Source organism: Chenopodium album, chromosome 15 (genome assembly GCF_948465745.1).
Source record: "Chenopodium album chromosome 15, dcCheAlbu1.1, whole genome shotgun sequence".
Classification (NCBI taxonomy): Eukaryota; Viridiplantae; Streptophyta; class Magnoliopsida; order Caryophyllales; family Amaranthaceae; genus Chenopodium; species Chenopodium album.
Window position 1 is genome coordinate 3,471,448 of NC_137848.1, and position 23,943 is coordinate 3,495,390.

Here is a 23,943-nt window from a genome sequence, read left to right on the forward strand (position 1 = left end):
GAATCTGATCATGTTGATTATCTTACCATAGCACTTGCATTTCATAATACGAACTCTGTTTTATGACATTACTGGCTTGTACAATCGAATGCCACTTCAAATTATTTGTTTGCCTTTTCCTTGTAAAAAAAAAAAAAAAAAAAGTTGTTTGTTTAGAATAGATAAAATAAAGGTACACTTCCGTCTCAAAAATGGGTCAAAGTGCAACTCATTCCAGAAATCACGTCACATACTTGGTCCTCAGGCAAACTCTTGTGGCTTCATCTCCCCAGTATGGAAGGATCCTAATACAAGAAAGCCGGGTGAATGGAGAGTTGCTATTTCATGTGCAGCAGAAATGCAGGGTAGGCCTTCATCCTGAGGGGGGAAGCCGATTTTTTGCCAATACCGTGATGCAGGCATAGAGTTATATGAATTGGATGGACGAATTGGCCAATGCAAGAGAACGCAATATGATCCTCAAGAGAGGCTGCTTAGACAACGAACCAGCAAGAGCGATATTGAACTGGAAACACACCCAATGGCAGGCGAACCAAGTTCAAGACATCAGAAAGTTAGCTAAGCAAATACGGAATAGATTTCTATATACAAGTGCTTCCTTCGTTTTCTTTTACTTGACCTGTATTCCTCTTTGGGAAGTTTCCTACTCCGCAAGCAACCGGAGAAGTCCACAGTCTTTCGTTCATATGAGAAGTTTCCTACTCCGGGCAAGGAAAGGGAATATCCTTTAAACTTTTTATTATTCGAATATCGACAAAACAGTATAAAAAAACAAACACAAGCATGCAATAAAAACATCATCATCCCCATTCACCGATGAAAATGATGCCACGATTTATTTTTATTTTTTTTACAAAAACAAAATGATGCCGCGATTAAGATTAGTAAAAAGCTTTTTAAAAACTTTATTTTGAATTTAAAACTTTAGAGAATTCAACTTTACAATATGTGTTCTATCCTTTTATTTATTTATTTATTTATTTTTTTAAATAGAATATGTGTTCTATCCTAGAAACAAGAAACTTTAGAAATTTGAAGAAAAAAAAAACAGGTGGCCATGAAAGCCTTTTTTTTAAAAAAAAAAATCTGACAACTCTCCATTAAATTCAATCTCATGCGGAGTGTAACAAAATTAGATGATTAAAGTATGGAAGGTATCCAACCTATATAAGGTATTCATCATTTGTCCTTTGTGACTTTTTAAAAATTTGTTGTATATTGTTACATTTATACTATTATTTATTTATTTCATAACAAAATCTATCTTCGTTTAAAAATAACAACCGCATATAAATATATAATTATTAAATATATTGGTTAAATTATTAATCTCTCCCTCTCCTTTTAATATTTTCTTATGGGCATTTTTCACGGGAATTAATAAACATGAATAAGAATAGTAAAAGTACATTAAAAAAGTAAATTAACATTGGGTATGTAAAAAAGTAGAGAGAAAAAGTAATAAAAGTATATGGGAAAGTTAAATATGCACAAATATTGTTGCAAATTGGAGGGAATTTTGGTAAAAAATTAATACTACCTCCGTTTTCTATTATGTGCAATAAAGGGGTATTATTTGTGAGACATTAAATATTCCTTTGTTGCACATAATAAGAAACAAAGGTAGTATTAATGGTTGTTGGAAAAAGCAAATGGGGTGAACATTTTGGGACTAAAATTTGCCATAGGGTACTATCATTTGGAGACGGAGGGAGTAATAATCTAAACATGTATGACAAACGGCCTGCTCTCTTCGGCTTAATTTCAGTTCAGCTCCAATCAATTCATTTCAGTTCAATTCAAGTCTAATCAGTTCAGTTCAGTAAATTAGAACATGCCCTTTAAGATCGCCAATCTTATCTTTTTATATACAATTAAAGTTTAGTGTTTTTTTTTTTTTTTAATCGAAATGTGTCACAAGGCATTGAGGCAATACATAACTAAACAGTTGCGAGTATATCTCAATTTCGTAATGATTAATAATAATCTAAATAAAATACCAAAAATGGCATTGTCTTGTTCTCTTGTCTAATTGAATAATTGGGAAAGAAAGAAGTAGTCAAATTACATCCGAAATGTATGAAATCTGTCAATTTTTAGTCACAAAAGATACTTAGAAATCCTCCCAATTAATTAAAATATCCTCAAAATTCTCAAATGCTCCCATTACATGATAAATCAATCCTTACTAAAAATGGAAAGTTCAGCAATTACCAGCAAAAATATTGATGAAATTCAGAAAACTATTCACCAATTTATTGAATCCAAACAATCATCAGCTACAGAAACTTCCATGGGAAACGACAGTGATGGCGAACGCCAGCTCCTCGTAAAACTGCTTTCTCAGGTACCAACAATTCGGATTATTGTTGATATTTTATATAATTTGCTATATTGTATTATATTTATGGAGTGTAATTTATATGAATTATAGGTTTTCTGATATATATGTGAATATGCAATTTTTCATAAATCTGGATTGATAAAGTGCAGTTAGATTAGAATTATGTGTGTGAAATGAATGGTATGACCTCCGCTTTTTATTAGTTAACACGTTTTGACTTTAGCACTATTTATACATTTTTATTTGACCATGTTTTGTGATTTATATGTGAAGAAAAATATAGTCGGGTGAGATTCAATATATATTTTCAAAATATCAATTTTTTATAATTTTTGCTTATCGGTAATTAAAGATATTAATAATTGAATTTGTGTAATTATAAACGTGACTATAAAAACGTGTCGGCTGATAAGAAACAGAGGAAGTATGAAGTACGGAGTATGTAAAATAGTTTTTACTCGTTTGAAGATCCATTAGTGACATAATTACTCCCTTGGTCCGGAATTAATTGTCATATACTCACATAACATGTTACAAAAAAGTTATTACATTTCCTAAAATAGTTTTTAATTAGCTTATTATTATCGAACATACCATTTCACGAATGGAGTGGTGGAGAGAGGATTATACAACTACTTCGTAATTTGTTTTGTGATAGTGTGATAAATAACCTATGTGTGACTGAGACTAGACTGTTAAGTTTGGACAGAGGAGTATTAGTTAGTCAAACGATAGCTAACGTTAAAACAAGGTGTTAATTTGTTTTTTTTACCTAGCAATACTTTCCATTTTTGTTCTTATGCTTCTATGTTTAGGTTGATTGGTGTTAGTCAAGGACAGTTGAGTCAGCAGCGGCCACTTGGCTGCTACACAGTAGTGAAGTTCTTTACAAAAGCTAGGATTGTGATGTGGTTTGGATGATGTGTGACCGCAAAACTATGACTATGTATTTGTACTAGAAAGTGCCTGAGCTAAAATTCTCTGAATTCATCAGTTATACAGCTGAATATAGGTTTTATGTGGTAGTCTGACTACTGAACTGTGCATATTATTAACTGTTTTTGCATGATCTGTCTGCTGTAAGCCTGTAAGTGCGCTTAGCAAGCTGGGATATCTAAATGATGGCTTAGAATTGATTAAAATTCAGATCATATAACCTATATATTGCCCTATTTTGTGTGTTAATGTACCACATTCCTTATGATGCATCCATTTCATCCATTGTTTTTGTAAGTTTGTGATTTAGCAGGACGACAAATATTTGGGATAGCCAATGAGACACATAATGGAATAGAAAACTGATTTGCTCCAGACTTGAAGTAGGGTGGGACATGAAATAGAATTATACTGTGTATATCTAGTGGACATATGGTATAATTGGTTTCTGTGTATGAATTGTTTAACTTCTGCCATTTAATACGAGCTTGTATAATAGTCTGAGGTCCAGGGAGTGAACATAGTTGCACATCCAATGTAGATTGTTGAGGCTTCTTTTCTGAAAAACCATAGATCAATGCTTCTTGTCTGTCATGAACCTAGTGATAGATGATAGTCTTACTATGTATGCTCAATAAGCTGTTAAGCTTGCAAAATCTGGATGATCCATTGGTGGTAGGAGATAAATAGGCTACCTAAATGTAAGAAATGTGTGCGGCTACTATAATTGTGCAGAACTTCAAGTTTATCTCTGGGATCAACGGAACCAGTCCAATTCCATGTTTTTGGTGGTGCAGTGAATTTGTGCTAGTGTTTCTAAAATCTTGTGGTCGTACATTCTTATATGATGGTACTTTTAGATTGCTGTGGTCCTGTGGTGGTACATTATTGTGATAGTTATTCAAATAACTCTAGTAGTACTTAAGAGGCTTCAGGTAATTGTAATCTGCAAATATTGCTGATTCTCGAGAACATATCAGTCTACGTTCTTGTATTTGGAAGATTTTGCATACTACTACATATAATGATAACTTCTGTCAAAAAAATTCAGAGGCAATTTTAATTATTTGTTTTATATGAACAGTTGGAAACCATGAAAGAAGATGAAATTACCAACCAAAATGAGCTATCAGTTGAGCCAAAGGAGGTACCTTCAGGTAGAGCCAGTGAAGAAGAACCAAAGAGCCGTGATGAAAGTGAGGCTTCTAAGAAAAACACAGCGGTTGAAGCAGAAGATGTAGTTAAAGAATTGAAAAAATTAAATAAACAGAACAGAACTACACATTGGTTACTTTCAGCTCTTATTGTTCTCACTATTGCTTGGCAAGTCTCTGAGGTCTCCCTGTTACTAAAGCTAAAGTCTGGCTTTTCTAATCCATTTAAATCTCTTGGGAAAATGTTTACCGGAATGGTTAAACGCCGCGCATTTCAAGAGGAAGAAGCAGATGAAAGTTCTGTACTTGCTAAGGTAAATGGGAGAGAGACGTCTGAGAACCCTCTTAAACTTCCCAGCATGGATATTGCAGGATTGATAAATGGGGACGGTGAATGACAGTTTTGCATTTCCTTTTTTTAATTTTCTCGCATTGATTAAGTGTAAAGCTTTTCACTGTGAATTGAGTTACGAAAACATCAAACTTAGTTTGCTCAAAAGAAACTGTTGTATGCTTTTTAAATTTTGATGATCAATAGTTCACTTCAATATTTTTATAGGGAGTGCCAGTTTTGAGCATTTTTTGAGGTTTGGGGGTTGCTTTGACGCGGGAATAAGGTGATTGAGGAAAGGAAGGATTGTTTGTGCACATTAGATATGGTCCTTACGTAATAGTTTCTCCGTTGTTTTTTACTTAACCCGCTTTGACTTTTACATTGTTTATCACCTCTCCTTTGTCCGTCTTTTGTGAATAATACGTAAGGAAAAATATATTCATGTGGGGTCTTTTTAAATTTGTCACAATAAGTACTATTATAATATATAACTTTTAATTTTCACTTAAGAAGAATTAAAGTCATTGATCGTTAAAGTTTTGCATTAGCAAGCGTGATAAAAGAAACAGGTCAAATTAAAAAGAACAGAGCTCACATAAAGTAGAATATAGTACTTTTTCTTAACCCTTATTTATATATTGATGATTTTCCATATCAATAATGATTATTCTTCAGTCTAGTCTCAAACAAAAAAATAATTTGGGGTTTTAAGATTAGGTTCTATTCCATTATGAAGTTATGTATACTATTCCATATTGAGATAGAAAGACTTCTCTTCCATTTATTTATTTCATTATGAAACACCATCAATATAGTATAATACTACCTCTATTTGATATTTTAGAATAATTACAATAGTTTGACTTTTACACTGTCCTATACTTTGATTGTGTTGTTTACCAGTATATTAAAAAACAAATGTTGTTACATACACAGTAAAATATTTTTGCACTAATCTTTATGTATATACCTAAAATATTAACTTTTTATGCTTCGTACTAATATATGATTATGTACATTCATGGTCAAAGTTTATTGACACATGTTAGTCAAACTATTGTGATTATTATGAAAAGAAAAGAGTAGGATAATATAACCACCTTATGTAATGAATTTAGGAATGATCAACGGCACAAATTTAGATGAAGGATTGCCGACAAATTAGTAATTTTCCAAGATGCCAAATTTGATCATTGGAAATTTGGAACCATCTCTAGCAACTCGATCTCACTATTAGTGGTAACATATTTATTTCTAAAATAGTCACATGTCCACATATCTAAACCACATTCTCAAGACATTATACACCTATAAACCTATTGGTAAGCATACCATTGTTCCAAACCAACTTATATAACCCTAACCCCTAGGAGAAACCTCACACATACACTTTAATTTCGAAAAATTACCAACATTGGCCCGAAACATGGTTCATCTCAATTTTGAAAACAATTTTCGATTTTTTCAAACCCGGAAAAGAAAAAGGTCACAATGCTTCCCACAAACCCAACACTGCCTCAAGAAGCTATTTAGATGATAGAAACAATTTATGTGACAAGCTATTTATGTGACCAAATATTAGACGTATATGATTTCAAACATTACAACATCTTAGAATGCATCCTCTAATATCTCAAAAAAAATTCTCTCTCTCTCTCAGTGTGTGTGCACGTACAACATTGCTCATCCTGCTACAACCGTATCCACAAAACAATACCAGAATACCAACAACCCCTCTTGGCTCCTGCCAAAGCACAAGTATGGGCACAAGCACACGAATGTGTTATCAGAGAGATAGACAAACAGAGACTGAAGGAAAACAATTTAAAAAAATAGCTCTGGTATATGTAATTTTGAAGAATGGAGGTGTTCGTTCAGCGTAACATCCAAAGACTGCCCATACAAATGCCAGAATCCAAATTTTTAAAGACAAATGTAACAAGCAAATTCAGACAATGATTAAACATGACCAGCCAAAAATAATTCCAGTTTCCAAAGAGTTATGGAACTACAACATAGTAATCACCAATCTTGGACAATCAAAGACCACACATTTCTTCGACCCTTGTTGACAAACTGAGCCTTATCACTGTATCTAAGCATAGTTCAACCGGAATATGTCATTCTGCACGTAAAAGCTTCCCTGTGGTGTTGGCATCAAATGGAACATCTAGAAGAAAAAAAACATGAACGATATGAGAACAAACAGGATTTCAATGACCTCAAAGTGACGGTTATAACCATGAATGATAGTGAGAACAAACAAGGCTTCAATGATCTCAAGTGAAGGTTATACAATCTCCTTGTTACCCATAGAAAAACAATTCAAAACACTACTAAGAAAAAAAATCAGAAGCCAAAGAAAAAAGAGTCAGCAGACAAGATTCTCTCAGTGACAGCAATCATATTTGCAGAGATTCCGGAAGTAAAAGAAGCCCTTTATGAAAACAGATTTGATTAGCTATTTAAGATTCAACAAATTTAACTTAATGTAGAACTCAGATAAAATAATCAAGAAACTGGTAAACCATGGACACATTGGAGTTTCAACTCATAAAACAGAAACATTGAAATATTTGAATGGTGTTTCTGATTGATGGATTATCATTTATCAGATATAAATTCCAAGCCAAAGAAAGCTTAACAATAGCAGGTGAGAACAACACCATTTCTTTTACAGCCAATGAACTCATATATTATTGAATATCTTAGAGCCTTTTCAAAATAAAAAACCCTTGATGATAATTCTAGAAACTGGTTAAGTAAAAAGGCATGCAGTAGTACAATAGGAAGCCACTGCTTCATGAGATTCTCTGATCGACAATAGAAGAGGACGCGTAGTTTAAATAGTAAACAACATTGAAATTAGGAAATTTTGACAATGAAACGTGATGTCATGTGAGGCCCACTAACTAGCTTCTCACCCACCCTATTTCCCTCCTTTTCTCTCAAATTCTCATTCCCCTATAGGTGTATTCCTCTCAAAATTGGGGAAAAACTTCAAATTAAATTACGTTTCATGTTAATTATTTGACGAATTGAAGTTTTTTTCCAATTTTGAGAGAAGTACAACACAGGGGGAATGAAAAATAGAGTGAGAAAGAAAGAAAGGGAGGAAAAATGGGTGTGAAGGTAGTTAGTGGGACCCACATGACGTCACATTTGAGTTGAGAGCCAAGTAGGCAAGAAGTTTTGATATTTTAAAAAATAGTTGGTGGTAAAATTCAAAAAAAAAAAAATATATATATATATATATATAGGTGGTAATTGCTAAAATAACAACAATTGTAGGTGATAATTGTTAAAAATTCCTTGAAATTATGCAAAATACTACAAATAACTGATCAAATGCTTATAGTTGTCCAAATAGATAAAAGACCATCAAAGCGTCCTAGTCATTTGTGCAGATAGACAACAAAATTAAATAATTAATTCTGTACACCTAATTACGCCAATTGTATCCTCCACATTTGATAAGCAGAAACAGTCACACCATTAACGTTCCAATTTGAAGGTTCAAAAAACCTTAAACCTTAAAATTGCAGGGGACAGTCCTAAATACAACAGAACATTAAAACTCTATTCAAGCAAAATGAGAAAGAAAATATCATTGAAGTAAATTAGTTGATTCAAAATGGTCAATTCATGCATACGCCTTGGCCCTCTCCTTCGTCCTTCCTCTTCGACCTTGCCCCTAATAAACCTATTTACACCAATTGTACAGCATATGCTCTATACATCCACAATCTAAAACACTAACAATCAATTCCAAGTACACAATCTTTACTATATTCAAGCCAAATGAGAAGGAAAATATTAATGAAGTAAACTAGTTGATTTAAAATTTTCAATTATTACAAATGCCTCGGCCCTCTCCTTCGTCCTTCCTCTTCAACCTTGCCCATAATGAACCTATTTACACCAACAGTGCAGCACATGCTCTACACAACCACAATCCAATACACTACCAATCGATTCCAGGTACAAAATAACCCTAAGATTGCTCTAACAACCTCCAAATAAGTCTCGAACAGCTAAAAACCCTAATATCCAAAGCGTAATCAATTGATCATCCAATTACCGTAACAATAACAGCAAAATCTCAGAAAATCAACATCAAACACACAGATCAAACATAAAAAAAACACAAACCATCACAAAATGAGTAAATATAACCAAAAAGAATCACGAAAACATGCAGAAAACCCTAATTAATCGAATAATCGCAATCATCAACAATCAAACAAACAAAAAAAGCGTATCATAAACAAAATTGATAAAGAATTAGAATTACCTGACTGAATTTGAGAACGTGTTGTTCGCCGGCGAGTTGGAGGTTACCAGAGACGAAAACAAGCATGCCGCCGGTGCCGGAAGGCTGACAATCGACGGTAGAGATGGAGTGTTGACACTGCTGAAAAGGAAGGCCAGTAAGCTTAGCAGTAATGGCTTGAGTACCTTGAATCTTCTGGCCTTCGAAGGACAACATGGATGAATCCTGGTACAAATTCGCTAATCCTGGACGATTAGAATCGAATGTGGAGTAGTAGTGCTCAACGAATGCCTTTGCTACTGCATCTGGATCCATTTTTGTGCCCTAATTTTGGTTCTGGAGTAGTGGAGTTGTGGTTGTTTTTCTCTCTCCTCTTCTCTCAGAAAAAATGAAGATCACGAAGGGTGTGATTTGGGAGTGAAGGATCTTTTATTTGGTGTGGGTAGCCTCAGATTTACGCCACTGGAAAAAGGGGGCAAATCAGGCGCGGATGAGGGGCGAAATAAACAACGCGTTTTTTTTAAGGGTTTGTTCGACAAAATTATATTTCAAGCTTTTAAAAGGATTAAAGGGTCGTTTGGCTCACACGAGGTAAATGGAATGGGATAAATAAAGGAAATGGAATGAAATTACCTTAAATTTTCTATGTTATTAGTTTTAAAAACAAAGGGAAACACTGCCACCAATCCAACCACCACATAACTACCTAATTGCTTCACTTCCCACCTTTTCCAACCACCCCACCACTCGTCGTACCTCCCCTACCACTCAGCGCCTTTTGCAGCACATCCCTCGCCCCTTGCGCCGCTCCCCGCGCCCGCACAACTCTCCCCTCCCCCGAAAAAACCTCCCCCAGCCCCGCAAAACCCTAAAAACAATTCCCTCTCCCCGTAAAACCGTCGACCGATTCTCCCACCACCCTCAAAACCCTAGCTTTTGGGTGGTGGGAGAGTCGGCCGACGGTTTTACGGGGAGAGGGAATTGTTTCTAGGGTTTTGTGGTGCTGGGGGAGGTTTTTTCCGGGAAGAGGAGAGATGTGCGGGCGCAGGGAGCGGTGTCAAGGGGTAGGGGAGGTGTGGCCAAGGGTGGGGGGGACGAATGACGGTGCGGTGGCTGGGTTTTTCGATGGTTTGGGTAGGTAGTAAGATGGTGCTATGGTGTTGTTGGGGTGGTTAGGGAATGGAAATACCTAGGGGGTGAAGAATCAACTTGGAAGGATTTAGGGGAATGAAGAGGGTAAAGGGAATGGGAAAAATGGCCTAACAAATAACAATAAAAGGAATGAGAGTAGTTGATTCTCAATCCCTTTGATGAATACCCCCAAATTAAACGACCCCTAAGGATATATGGGTTGAATATAACTAGAGTAGTTGACGAGTATGCGTGCCATATCTAGTCATGTTTAGAAAGTATTTTCAATTGTTAACAACACTAATAAGAAATTAATAAATTAAATGTAAACAAATATGTTTAGTGGTATAAACATTTGGACGCCGTTCTTAAGAGTTCCAACAAATAAGTAGATAAACATTTAGATGGTAAAATTATCCAAACACTTTTCATAAGAATCTATATCTATACTTCTATATTAAAAAGCGTTCTTAAAAATGTCAATGTGCCACGTGTATCTCATTCTTGCACCAGCATAATGCCACATCATCATTCAATATGCCATGTGTATTTTTAGCACATTTTTGTTTCATGTCATGGTTAACCAAAAATGCATCTAATAAGGTTTGAACACAAGACCTCATTAAATGAAGACCAACTTATTACCATCCAAGCTATAAGCTAATGTTGCTCTATCTATGCATATAAATATATAAATACATATTAGAAATAAAAGCAAAATTATTCAAAACTATTTATTATTGTTATTGTAATATTATAATTTTCGACAATAAAAAAATTCTTTCAAGCTCTTTAATAATAATAATGATAAAAATACTCAAAGTAACACCCGGAGCAACGCCCGGGCCAAACACCAGTTCAAACATTAAATCACAAGGAAAAGTTTAGATGTAGTTAACATCATATCAATAAGGGCATATAGGCAAACAAATATTTTAATTAAGGATATAATTGTACTCACACTATTCATAAGTGTTTTCTCATACATTTAAAAAGAAGAAGATATAGATAGAGGTATGTTTTTAACTCATCTTGTAATACGAAATATTCTAGAGGTGCTAATTTGACAATTTGGGTTATTAGGTCGGGTTCAATGGAATCGGTTTGAGTCATACAAAATAACAAACTATTGTGCCCATGCAAGTAAAATCATGGAACAATTCACTTTCGAGTTAGGTTGGATTTAGTTGCATCATGTCAGTTTTTTTACTCCTCTAATTATTATGTTGATCAGCTCTAATATGATAATATATTGACATGATTCATCCTTGACTCAATAGAAATTAACATACACCTAAAGCTCGAATCTGAACCAACCCTAATTGAAATCATCACATGATATTACATTCTCGAGATCAAATAAGCTAGTCATGAGTAGCCCTATCTAGCCTAAAACTTGTGAGATCATAGCCTTATGTGCAATTCTGGTATACCCATTATCTCTGTATGATCAATTTCCCATCCTTGTTATTGGCCCACAATGACTATATCATGCCCTTCCCTAGCTCTGTGGCTAGTCTCTACTCAATAAGGCGAAAACAAAACATACAAGTTAAGGAGGTTATTTTAGCTAACATCGTGGGCATTCTTGTGTAGCCTTCAAAAATACTCGCGTAAATGGTTTTTTGCAATTTTGCATAGGCTTTGCTTTGATTAACCTTGAATGCCCATACCATAAAATTGCACAAAAAGCTTATAGGAAAACCCATATAGCAGTAATAACTTTGGCAACCCATGATATCTCTGTCATCTCATTAATATATAATTCAAGTATTAAATGAGTTGCAAAATATTTATGTATAATAATAATAATAAACTAGTTTTGATTATTAGAAAGGAAAAATGAAATAAATAATCCCACCTTTACTCGGTCTGATAATAACAATCCTACCTTCAATGTATTCCAAAACAATCCCACTTTTGACAGGTTTTGTTAGGTTGGTAACCTGTTGGGGGAGGTCACTTGACATGTGTCGTTTTTTAATTGGTCTCTATTTTACAAATTATAAAAAATAAAAAAAAAAAAAAATAAAAAAAAATTAAAAAAAAAAAAAAAGTAATAAAAAAGTGAATCGCTAAACGACGCCCACAAATTTATCACATCGCCCGCATTTAATGAATGAAATTACAATGTTACCCCTAGTGCCAAACCGCCAAACAACCGCCACTACTGCCCACCTCCGCCTAATAACCACCCTCACCACTGTCCACCACCACCCAACAACCACCCCCACCACAGTCCACCGCCGCCCAATAACCACCCCCCAAATGTCGCATCTCCACTGCGGATGACTAAATAATTTTTTTTTGCCGGAAAATGCTCCAACCGCCCTAAAAAAGCGATTTGACCATGGTCAAACCGCTCAGGCAATACGGTTTGACCGTGGTCAAACCGCCCAGGCTAGGCGGTTCAACCATGGTCAAACCGTATTGCCTAGGCGGTTTGACCGTGGTCAAACCGTTTTTTTTTTTTGGCGGTTAGACCACGGTCAAACCGCCTAGGCAATACGGTTTGACCATGGTTGAACCGCCTAGCCTGGGCGGTTTGACCACGGTCGAACCGCCTAGCCTGGGCGGTTTGACCACGGTCAAACCGTTTTCCCTAGGCTGTTTGACCATGGTTGAACCGCCTAGACAGGACGGTTCGTCTACTTTTCCGGCGAAAAAAAATAAAGCGGTGGTGGTGGTGATTTAAAGTGGTGGATGTTGTTTTACGTTGGTGGCAGTGGCGGTGGTGGTGTTGGGTGGTGGTGGTGGTGATTTTAAGTGAGGAGAGAGAAAGAGGTTAAGTTAGAGATTGGGGGTAATAACGTAAATTCATTCATAATTTGCGGGCGATTTGAGTAATTTGCGGGCGTCGAATAACAACCCCCTAAAAAAACAGCCAACTTCACCTTCCCTCCACTCTCCTGATCTCCTCCCACCGGAGCTTATCTCGCACATGGATCCCCCCTTTCTCCATTAGAGCTTATGTTGATTCCATAAAACCTGTTAAATCACAAGCCAAGTTCCATTGACATTTTCTCTCTCCTAATTTCATCATTTTTCTCCAGTTCAGATTCACCTTCAATTCCATTTTTCTAGAAAATATTTTGAAGTTTGAACTTAAGTTATTGGATTAATAGAAGTTTGAAGTTAATTTGTTGGATTAATTGAAGTTGTTCATTTTATTATTATGAGTGTCAGAGCTGGAAAATGTTGGCTAGTTCTGACATTGTCGTGTTGACGCTGGTGGTGAAATCAATGGCAGCGATACAAGTTAAAGCTGAAGCCAAGGTTGTTCAGGCCGGGGGAAGGGGATATTTAGGGGAGGGTTTTTCAGGGCGAGGGGAGTTTCTGGGTGGGCTCAAGCGGTCAAGCCACCGCCGTTCGTGGGGCTGGGTTTGCAAGGAGATGCAGGTGGTTGCTGGGGAAAGAAAAAAGAGAGGACACATTTTCGTCTTAGGGGTGGTGGTTTGGGTGGTGTGAGGGCTGTGATGTGGTGGTGGCTATGGATGGGGGTATAAATGGAGGTCTAAGAAAATTCGTTGGAGAAGAAAAGGGTTTAGGAAGGTAATGGTGTAAAGGTTAACCTCGTAATAATTAAAGGTGGGATTATTATTGTCAAACCGAATAAAAGTGGGATTATTTATTTTCATTTTTCCGATTAGAAATGAGCATTTAAATTTGATTAAAGAGACTTTTTTTTAAAAAAATAAATAAATAAGGAAACCATTGATGGGCTTAGACGTGGACCGAGCCCAACTATTCTACACTCCCATGAACTCAGAAGTCAGAAATGGAAAAGAAGACTGTAGCCTTAAGATTTTAAATTTCAACAGACCTCAACATATTCCACAGTAATTTCTTTAGCTGCACATATGTTCATCAATTCATGCAGGACTCATTCAACATTCAAGACAGTTTTCGTCGAGAACCTTGATCCTTCAACCCTTCAGAATTCGTATCTTTGATTATGTAAATTTTAACAGCGAAGAAGCTGAGAATCAAATCTCTCATTCATGCACGCAGTTGATACCACATGAAGAAGAAAATCACCAGAGTATAAAAGTCGATTATATACAACTCACAAACTATACTCAGCGTACACGTTCAATAATTTACATTCAAATGGTGATTATAATACTATAATCCCTCCCATCACAATTAGTGAGTGAAGGAAATGTGATGATATATGACAGGATTTCTAAGTCTTATTTTTGGAGTAATCTATACATGGCGCATTCTTTACACGCTGTGTTGATGTGCAAACGCTAATCTATGATACAAACAAATACTGTCCAAATGAGGATTGTGGCACCAAACTCGAGTCAGGCAAATTCTTTCAAAGCCCATCGTGAGGAGCTATGAACTCTGAAAAAAAGGCTCAAGAAAGGCTCTTCACTTACATGGGGATTTTATCCTACACGTCTGTCTCCCGTCGGAAAGAATCTTACAAATGTGTCAGGAATTTAGCTTCTAAGAGCAACCAAACATCACCGATCAAGTATGGTATGTATCTCATCCCTCATTTTGAAATCAATCATTTTCTGCAATTTATCAACAGAAGAAAATGTTGGTGAATGCAATAAACACTAATACAATAATGGATGGAATATACATACCATCTGAACTCTGAAGACTGTCACAAGTCACAACCCTACAGAATGGATATAGTTCAAAACTTGCTACTTTAAAGATTTCTGAATTTTAAGAATCAGAAATTAAAAACTGAAAACTGCTAAATACAATTTGATGTTAGTTTTCGAACACACTCGTCCCATTCCCAAATAAGTGTCTATTAAGGTCATGCACAGAGATTAAGAAGTTGTTAACATTAACATTGCAATGGTGTTTTAATCTTTTCTAGGAATAGTATACTGATATTCTAGGTGACCGTTAACATGAAATATAAAAGTTCAGTGGTCAGATAATGGCAAGAGTAACTCAAAACTAAAAATGAACAAGGATGCTAAACAAGTTCCTAGGCGTGTTTTGGGAAACTTACTTATATGCAAATTAGAAGACCACTTATGAAGCCCAAAGCATCCAAGAGACAAGAAGCTTGCGCTTATGCCATCTGAGGAACTTCCTGTGAAGGTAAGAGGCTTACTCATTGCTCCGAACTCTTATTGAAAAAGCGTGACACTTCACGATAAAGTTGTTCTGCTTCAAATGGTTTTGAGACATATCCATCCATGCCACACTCAAGGCTTTTCTCATGCGTTGCTTGAAAAACATCTGCAGTCATGGCCAAGATAGGCACATGCCAGCTTGAAATGTTTTTATAGGCCGCAGCAGTTTCTTCACCACGATGGATACGCTCATTAATGTGGTGCTCTTTTTCACGGATTTTCCTGGTAGCTTCAAATCTGCATAAAGGAATTCAGAAAAGACAGACTCAAAGACATCAGACAAACAGTTGCATGTAGTAGATAAAACACCACTAGTAAGAAAATCCGACAGAACAGCTTTCTGGATACATTATGGTACTAGTTACTTGAATATTTCAGATTCGAAAACTGAAAATTTATATAGCATAGAGTCAAGTTCAAATTGCACCTATGAACTCATCCAAAACATAGATTGGAGGTGTTGCTATTATACTTTTATTATTTGTCTTTCTTAATATTCTTCATCTTATCCAAAACATAGATTGATCTATCGAAATGCTTACATGTTAAGTAGTAATGTAATTTACTTAAAACTGCATCGATCTTGTAAAGTGGCATTTAATATTGTATAGGTATTACATAGTTACAAATAAAATCACATCGGCATTTTAGATTTTTAGAATGACTTGGGATCAAATCAACTAGGTAAAACAAATTACAGTATATCTTAGAACAAAAAGTAGTATGACTATAGAGCAATGGCTTGGTTTTTCAAATACAAAATGGCAAAAAGAAAGACATTCATTTTTTTTAACACAAAAAGAAAGACATCCATAGTTGCAGTAGAAAGATACATACCCATCCATTTCTGGCATCTGGATGTCCATGAAGCAGGCATCGAAATGATGCGGTGGAGAAAGCTTCTCGATGGCTTTTTTCCCACTATCTACACAATCCACCTCAGCTCCATATTTCTTCAACGCACCAGCAGCCACTTTAAGGTTAATAGCATTGTCATCTACTACAAGAATTTTTCTCCCACGAAGAAGATGCTGGAGTGGCAATGTCGGCAACACTCCATTAGGGGAATTACCTTTCTTCCCAAAACCCATTACTCGTTGCAATGATGCAGCCACCATGCTTGCCCTCAAGGGCTTCATGATGATACAAGGAGTATCAACATCACTAGTACCAGAGTTTGAAGTTCTTACGGAGCTGATACTATTCGTTAGAAGAAAAATTTTAGGCAGCCTTGTCCCATTCTTGACAATTCTCAATTTATTGATAGATAAAGAGTCATCTTTGAGGTATTCGTTCCACACTTCAAGCTCGATAAAAACCATATCAATGCATGGCTTTCCGGCACCGATAATAACAGAACCTTGGTTCAAATCTGGAGCTGCTTCAACATTGATACCAAGTCGTAGCATATGATATCTAGCCACCTTCACTCGAACTTGTCTTGGATCTATAATTAATGCTGTCATGCCTTGAAATTCAGCCGATGCTGAACTATTTTGGTTTTTCGTCGGTTGTTTTTTGGTTGAACTTGAGTTAGCATTGCTAAAAACTGCAGTGAATGTAAAGGTAGAACCAAGTTTGGGCACACTAGCAAATCCAATTTCCCCGTTCATCAAGCTAACCAAGCACTTACTTATACTCAGTCCTATCCCGGTGCCTCCACTTCTAGGACCTACTTGCATGAAGGGAGTGAAGATACGAGACTGCGCTTCATCAGGGATGCCACAACCAGTATCTTCAACTGAGACAATTAGGTTGACAAGACTGTTGGAGGAGGACAATGATAATGAACTAGGCATATCTTTACAGAAAGCTCTGAATCCAGCCCAGCTTCTCCGTCTATCTGCAACAGGCAAGCCACTCAAAGAGTTCCTCAATGATAACTCGGTTTCCACTTCTATAAAATCTCTCACCTCTTCCACGAGATGGACAGTCACAAAAATGTGTCCTCTCTCTGTGAACTGCACAATCAAGAAATACTCAAGCTAAGTAATCATACATCAAAGTTATGCTATTTTTTTTAGCTAAATGAACAATTCTAAAGGAGACTCCTGAGATTTGTCTGATTTAACAGGGAATTGACTTAACTTTGCTATTATTTATTTATTTGCATAGTATTAATTATTAATATTCATTACAATTAAAATCAAATTTCCATACTTTGCCTATTAATAATATGCAAACATTCTTAGGAATGTTATACTAACAAAAGGAAACTTGTTCTGTAACTTGTTACTTACTTTAATTGAGTTTCCCATTAGATTTGTCATAATTTGACGGAACCTTCCGGGGTCACCAATAACCAAATCTGGTACTTTCTCAGAGATATATACTGCAAGCTAGAATACCAAAGTTGAAGAGTGTTAAATTTGAGTCCCGAAAGAAATTTCAATGGAACACATGGGCACTGCAAACATGATAAATAAAGGGTAGAAAGGCTCAACAGCGGTTACCTCTATTCCTTTCTCTTGAGATTTCCCCGAAAAGAGGGACAACACATCATCCAGAATTACTCGCAGATCAAACGTAATCGCCTCTAGCTCAAGTTTACCAGACTCAATCTTTGCCTGGTCAAGAACTTCATTGATAAGAGAAACAAGAGCCTTTCCACTAGCTTGAGCTGTCCTTACATAATCTTGCTGAGTCACATCCAAGTCAGTGTCCATAAGCATTTGAAGCATTCCTGAAATTTGAAATGAGTTACTCAAATTGTACATTCACATGCTCATATAATATGTTGATAACATAGAACATTTGTGACAACAATTACCTAAAACACCATTCATAGGGGTTCTGATCTCATGAGAAACGGTAGCAAGAAACTGCAGGACAATCAAAACATGATCAGATCTAAACACAATAGAAATTGTTTATGAATTTCTGTATACGAGTTACACAAAAAAGAACTGTGTACCTGTGACTTTGCAACATCAGCAGTCTCAGCTCGTTTTTTAAGCTCCGTCATCTTAAGATAGTCATCCTCCACTTTGGCAATCCTATTCAGAGTTGCATGAAAAATATGACCAACAAGCAACGCAATAACTAGTATCCCAATAGCAGTCGTAATGGCTAACCACGGCCAAGGCGGTTTCTGTTTAAATCTGCACAAATATGTAAAAACCAATGAAATCTAGAGTTGAAGTCTTATCCAAATAGCAAAAGTTTCAATACATTCTCTCACAAATCAGGAAGGTAAGCTTGAAGCCCTAGAAATTGCACCTTGTGTAAAATGCAAACTGCAGTGGCATACACACACACCTTTACAAGCAACAATATAGAAACCATGTATACTCACCTACAGCGCATCTCATGCCGTCTAAAAGGATCTCCAAATATTAGCGGGCTGACGTGCTCCAACTCATCACCAGATACATCTGAACCATACATGCTGATTGGGTGCGAGAGATTAGTTATATCATAGACATTCACAAGGATTGTCTGCTTGCTGGCGAGCTGCTGAAGTAACTTTTCCACCAATGATTCTATGTCGAAGACCCCTCCAAGATACCTGCCACAAACATAGGACGTTATCATCCATGATACATCTCACTCTCTCGCAACTTAGGACTCTACGAAATTACTTCATGCCTACATGGTTCATTGGCACTGATTGAAATATAGACCAATACACCATGGAATTTCACATTGCAGCTACATGACAGGTTGGCACATAGTATGTTTTCCAGAATGACACAGCAACATTCTCCATGGGTTGTTAAAGCCGCCATTGTCAATAGTAAGTTAGTAGCCATTACGCTTGTTTATGGAAGCAAGAGCCTCTTAGTTTCTTTACAAATAACTACAACTAGAAGTACAATTCTGAAAAGAAAATGCAAAAAAAAAGGTGGTTAGAATGACCAAGTTAAAATTTTGGTATGGCCATTTCGTGATGCGAAGCGAAATTACAGCCAAATGTGACTTCATCTGTTTCTTGGCCGCTGCCACAATTGCAACCATGACTCAATTCAACATGCTGTAAACCCCCACGCCATAAAGAATGCAATTCTATTACTATGAGCAAGAAGGCATCACACAACCACGCCTTAAGTTTACCAAAATATTAAGCAGTGTTAGTATTGATGCTTCATTAGTTTCTAACCATTCTAATAGAAAGCAAAATTCTTTTCTTTTTTTTTCACCTGTTTGAAGCAATCTTTTTATGTAATGTCAGAAAAGTTCCTTGTTCCACTCAACAAAAGTACCAACGTATCATAAGGATAAATTGCACTAGCTTAGGTTAACTGTCATGCAATTTTATCAATAAATTAGCATTTATCATCTTTCCAGCTTGAGACATCTATGGAATAATTTTCTTTCATACTTCTGGTTGTGCATAGTCATCTGATGTTTGTAGTACAATGCATGAAACAAACTGATATTAACTCAATTCAAGTCACAAATTGAAAAGAAGGTGCTACATTTAGCGTATGAGATTATTAGTTGTAGGCATACCCATCAGCAGCTTGAATTCGTTCATCTGGGGTAGCATTGGAAGGAAGATCTCTTTTATAAACTGCAAATGTCAAAATAACTCCAAGGCGGCCAGTTTTGAGCAATGGGAAAGGGGCAGTGAGAACTCCCTTTCCAGATGCCCTTGCACGCAAAACATTTTCACGATCCTCCTATCAAAATACAAAACAACTGAGATCAGATAGGCAAACAGTTGGTTGCTTAGAAAGTTAGAAGCCTTTGGGTTTAAAAGACCAGCATCAGCCACTCCACATTAGTTCAAGATATACATGTATCATGGACATCAAATAATTATGAGCAAAATGAAAAGACAATAAATAAGAGCAAACCTTCCCCGAAAGCACATCCACAGAAACAACATGAGAAATGGTATCTTGTGCAAATATCACAGGGGCATATTCGTCTTGAACAGGAGAAGGCTCCAGCTTTTCCACAGCATAATCATCCTTATGAACAGGTTCTTGCTCAACAGTATCCATTCTCTTAATAGTCCAGCCATGCTGCTTCTCAAACTGTTCTCTTTCAGAATGGAGCACTTTCACAGCATATGCCACACCACTTGTTAAAGGTCGTTCGAAAGCAGTTCTTTCTGTATATCTTGCAAAAGTTTTCTGTTCAATGTTCACCTTAGTTAAGTATTGAGTGTCTAATACTAGCAATGAAACCATAACATCATACTATCAGACTTAACCTAAAGGAACAAAGACCATATACAAATTAACAAACAAAAAACAAATATAAAAGCTCTGAGGCAGAGTGAGCTATTCTACAACCACAATAACAAACTCTTAGGCAAAAACTATCCCAATCACCTGCATACTCCAATTTTTAGATCATATACTGATCGATTAACATGCTGGTCGATTAACTTTGAAACCATACAAGAATGTGTACTCATTCTACCTATTCATCCAGGTTACCCAAGTGAAAAGTTTTCTCTTCCAAGTTCACCTTAGTTAGTATCTAATGACCTAATACCAGCAATTTCAGGCTAAATCCGACAAACGGACACAACACCCACAGGCCATTAGCTCTGCTGACTGCAGAAGTACAATTTCAGGAGTAAAAATTAAACCTCAACCCCCCATCAAAAATTCAATTTTCAGGTATCATAATACACTGCAAAAATTCTCAATAATTTGCCCACATGCATGATAAATACACCAATAATTCCTAATTTCCTACTTATAACATAATCATTTAGGAAAACATGGAGCTACAAAACCAAAACAAGATCATCAAATATTTAGTAAAAAAATAGAATTCATTGGAATTTATACCTGATCAATAGCAGATGGATACTTGCCATGATGAAAAGTGGAAATTAATATGGACATAGCTTGAATATGATTCATACTAACATTAAATTGATCTTGTAACATCCTAGCCCTTTCATCACACATACTAGCAAGGCTTTCTTTCCTTTTTTCAACAGCATATGAACTCATGAACCAAAAAACCCCAAAACAAAATATGATCCAAAATACTACCCAAGCAACCAAAAGCTTCTTCCACCATGATTTCCTCAACTTCATTGACCCTATATATTGGTAATAGTAATGGTGGATCATACGGCTATTCGACACCATATTCGACCACCAATCACCCACCACTTTACCATCACCAACACCACCACTGCCGCCGCCGCCAAGCAAACAAGGCTTGCCGTCCATTACACCACCATTAATCAGCCAATTCATGGGGATCACAGAGATAATCCAACAACATAGCAGTAACAGTACATGTCCTGCTTTTAACCCAAAACCAAGAACATGTAACAAACTCATCCACTGTATAGTAAACTACTAGTAATCTCAGCTCCCAAAGTAGGAGAGAGAAAGATGATTAAATTAAAAAAAAAACAATTCAAATTTTGAAGAGAATAAATGCCCAGAAAAAGAGGGACAGGAATAAAATTTTTAAAAAAAAAATTAAAGGGTAAGAAGAAGAAAATTAAGCTAGCCACCCACTTTTTTTTTCCAGAAATAACTGGTAAAATAGCAGAAAATACAAGAAGATGCTAACTTATCCTTCATCAAATTTAAACCCAAAAATAAAATTAAAAATAAGGAATCCCAGAAACAAAAGATTCCAAATTTCCTTTACCAAACAAACAGAATTTGGGCTTATCCTAATAGCAACCAACCACAACCCATATCAAGATATGAGGAAAAACCCCAGAAAATTTCACAATTTTGAACAAATTCAAGCTAACCCCAGATAAATTTGACAGGGTTTTGATCAAATTGAAGCAGAATCTAGAAAATTTTAGATGAAAAAAAAAAGTAGGAATCTGACAAGGAAATCTTAAGCTTATCCTAAAGAAGGTACTAAAATTGGGAGCAATAAATCAAACATGTGGTGGGTTGTTGCAGATTTTGACACTTAGAGAAAACTACACAAATCAAGCTAAAGTAAGGAAGGTAAGAGAATGAAACCTCTGAAGTCTAGGTCCAAGGATCAAGCATTGGTACCACCCTCTCTTTCTCTCTTCTCTCTTATAAGGAAGGTAAGAAGAATTGGAAGTATTATTATTTAGAGAGAGAGTTTGAAGAAGAATCTGCTACAAAATCAAAGAACAAAAAAAATGTATAAGAAAAAAAAACTAAGCATATGATATGAAAATAAAATTAAAAAGTGGTACAATTATTATGTACTGTATAGTAATAATATAGTGTAAAAATAAAAATGAAAATGAAAGGGATTATTATTATTTATATTTATAGAAGAATAAATATGGATGTGAAAATGTCTGCTAGCAACAAGCCATTATCGATATCAATTACGTCCAAATAAATTATTTTTAAATTGAGGGTGAGAGATAATATCATGGATAATATTTTTATTTTTTTTTGTTGAAATAAAAATAATAATGATTGTTGGACGAATAATAGGTGGCAAATGTCATATGTGTACCCGTTTTCAGTGTTTCACCGGGGTTAGCCATTTAGGCGGTCCTATTCACATCACTTAAAAAAAAAAAAAAAAACATTAGTAAATAAATTTTTTTTTTAATTAGTATTTCGTAGTAAATATAATTTTAATTTAGTAAAAATAATTTCAGTTAGTAAAAATAATATAAATTCTGTAAATCAAGTAACTTTAAATAAGAAATACAATAGAGAATCAATAAAAATAATTATAGTCAATTTAGTAAAATTAATTTCAGTTTCATAAAAATAATTTAAGTTCATCAAAAATAATTTTAGTTCAACGAAAATAAGGTGAAGTGAACGGGGCCTTATTACATTAAATTTTTCCTTTTTTTTTCCTCTTTGATTATTTACTTCGTAATTTAGGGTGTATTTTATTCACCCAATTTTTACTTATCTGAACTTATCTTAATTTAACTGAATAAACTTATTAAAATTTATATTGAGTAACCCTTGGAATTTTATTTTTCCCTTCATTTGAACTTATCTAAATTTATTTTTCCTGAACTGAATTTATCTGAACTTATTAGGCCTAAAATAAGTGAAAATAAGGAGAACGGAATAGAACAGACCCTTATTGTGTGTTTAATTTTTCTAATTTTCACTTACACTCATCACTATTAATTCAACTACTTGATTGATTAATATGAGAGACCTTCAATTTTGGAGGGGACGTGTAGTAGCTTACCTTATTGCACATCCTAATGCTGTGTTCACTTCACCTTAAAATAATAATATTCGGTAAAAATAAGTTCAGTTTATCAAAATAATTTCAATTCAGTAAAAATCAGTAACTTTAAAGAAGAAATATAATAGAGAATCGGTGAAAATAATTTCAGTTCAGCAAAAATAATTTTAGTTCAATAAAATAATTTAAGTTCACTAAAAATAATTTAACTTCATTAAAAATAATTTCACTTTAGCAAAAATATGATAAAGTTAACAGGGTCTTACTCCTATCTTTGAAAATCCTTATTTTAATCTATGTGCATATATGTGATGACATTTCTACAATGTGTTTTAATCATATGTGATGGAAACATGAGGAAGACGGATGCAGATTATTGTACGTAGTATAATGAAATACCGAGGTCAATGTTAAATCATACTCCGCAGTAGCTAGAGTTTTTATTGAGTTTGGCCACAAGAGAGATCAAATGGGAATGACTTCAATATTTTGTAGTCTATAATTTAAGGATGTTTTTTCTTCACAATGCTTTACTATTTTAAGAAGATAAAGTTCAAATAAGTTTA

The 23,943-nt window shown here is 35.3% G+C and overlaps 3 protein-coding genes across 4 annotated transcripts; 1 reads left to right on the plus strand and 2 right to left on the minus strand.

Moving 5' to 3' along the window:
* Window positions 1-2,002: 2,002 nt before the first annotated feature.
* Window positions 2,003-5,091, plus strand: LOC145581618 (uncharacterized). The gene is made up of 2 exons (XM_081638634.1): window positions 2,003-2,347; window positions 4,365-5,091. The coding sequence occupies exons 1-2, from the start codon at window positions 2,171-2,173 to the stop codon at window positions 4,830-4,832; spliced, it is 645 nt and encodes a 214-aa protein (XP_081494760.1). The 5' UTR covers window positions 2,003-2,170; the 3' UTR covers window positions 4,833-5,091.
* Window positions 5,092-6,674: 1,583 nt separating this feature from the next.
* On the minus strand, window positions 6,675-9,489 carry LOC145582701 (nuclear transport factor 2B-like). The gene is made up of 2 exons (XM_081639703.1): window positions 9,063-9,489; window positions 6,675-6,938 (listed from the first exon to the last, which is right to left on the minus strand). Exons 1-2 carry the CDS (start codon window positions 9,354-9,356, stop codon window positions 6,864-6,866), a joined length of 369 nt encoding a protein of 122 aa, XP_081495829.1. The 5' UTR covers window positions 9,357-9,489; the 3' UTR covers window positions 6,675-6,863.
* Window positions 9,490-14,194: 4,705 nt separating this feature from the next.
* Window positions 14,195-22,330, minus strand: LOC145582700 (histidine kinase 3-like). Of its 2 annotated transcripts, XM_081639702.1 has the most exons (12): window positions 22,195-22,330; window positions 21,037-21,503; window positions 20,086-20,367; window positions 19,739-19,908; window positions 18,582-18,794; window positions 18,201-18,387; window positions 18,057-18,108; window positions 17,740-17,969; window positions 17,527-17,625; window positions 16,124-17,247; window positions 15,160-15,523; window positions 14,195-14,701 (listed from the first exon to the last, which is right to left on the minus strand). In XM_081639702.1, the coding sequence occupies exons 2-11, from the start codon at window positions 21,454-21,456 to the stop codon at window positions 15,265-15,267; spliced, it is 3,036 nt and encodes a 1,011-aa protein (XP_081495828.1). In that variant the 5' UTR covers window positions 21,457-21,503; window positions 22,195-22,330; the 3' UTR covers window positions 14,195-14,701; window positions 15,160-15,264. The 2 variants fall into 2 exon arrangements, with proteins under 2 accessions (XP_081495828.1, XP_081495827.1); XM_081639701.1 differs by having other exon boundaries at window positions 21,037-22,295.
* Window positions 22,331-23,943: the final 1,613 nt, after the last annotated feature.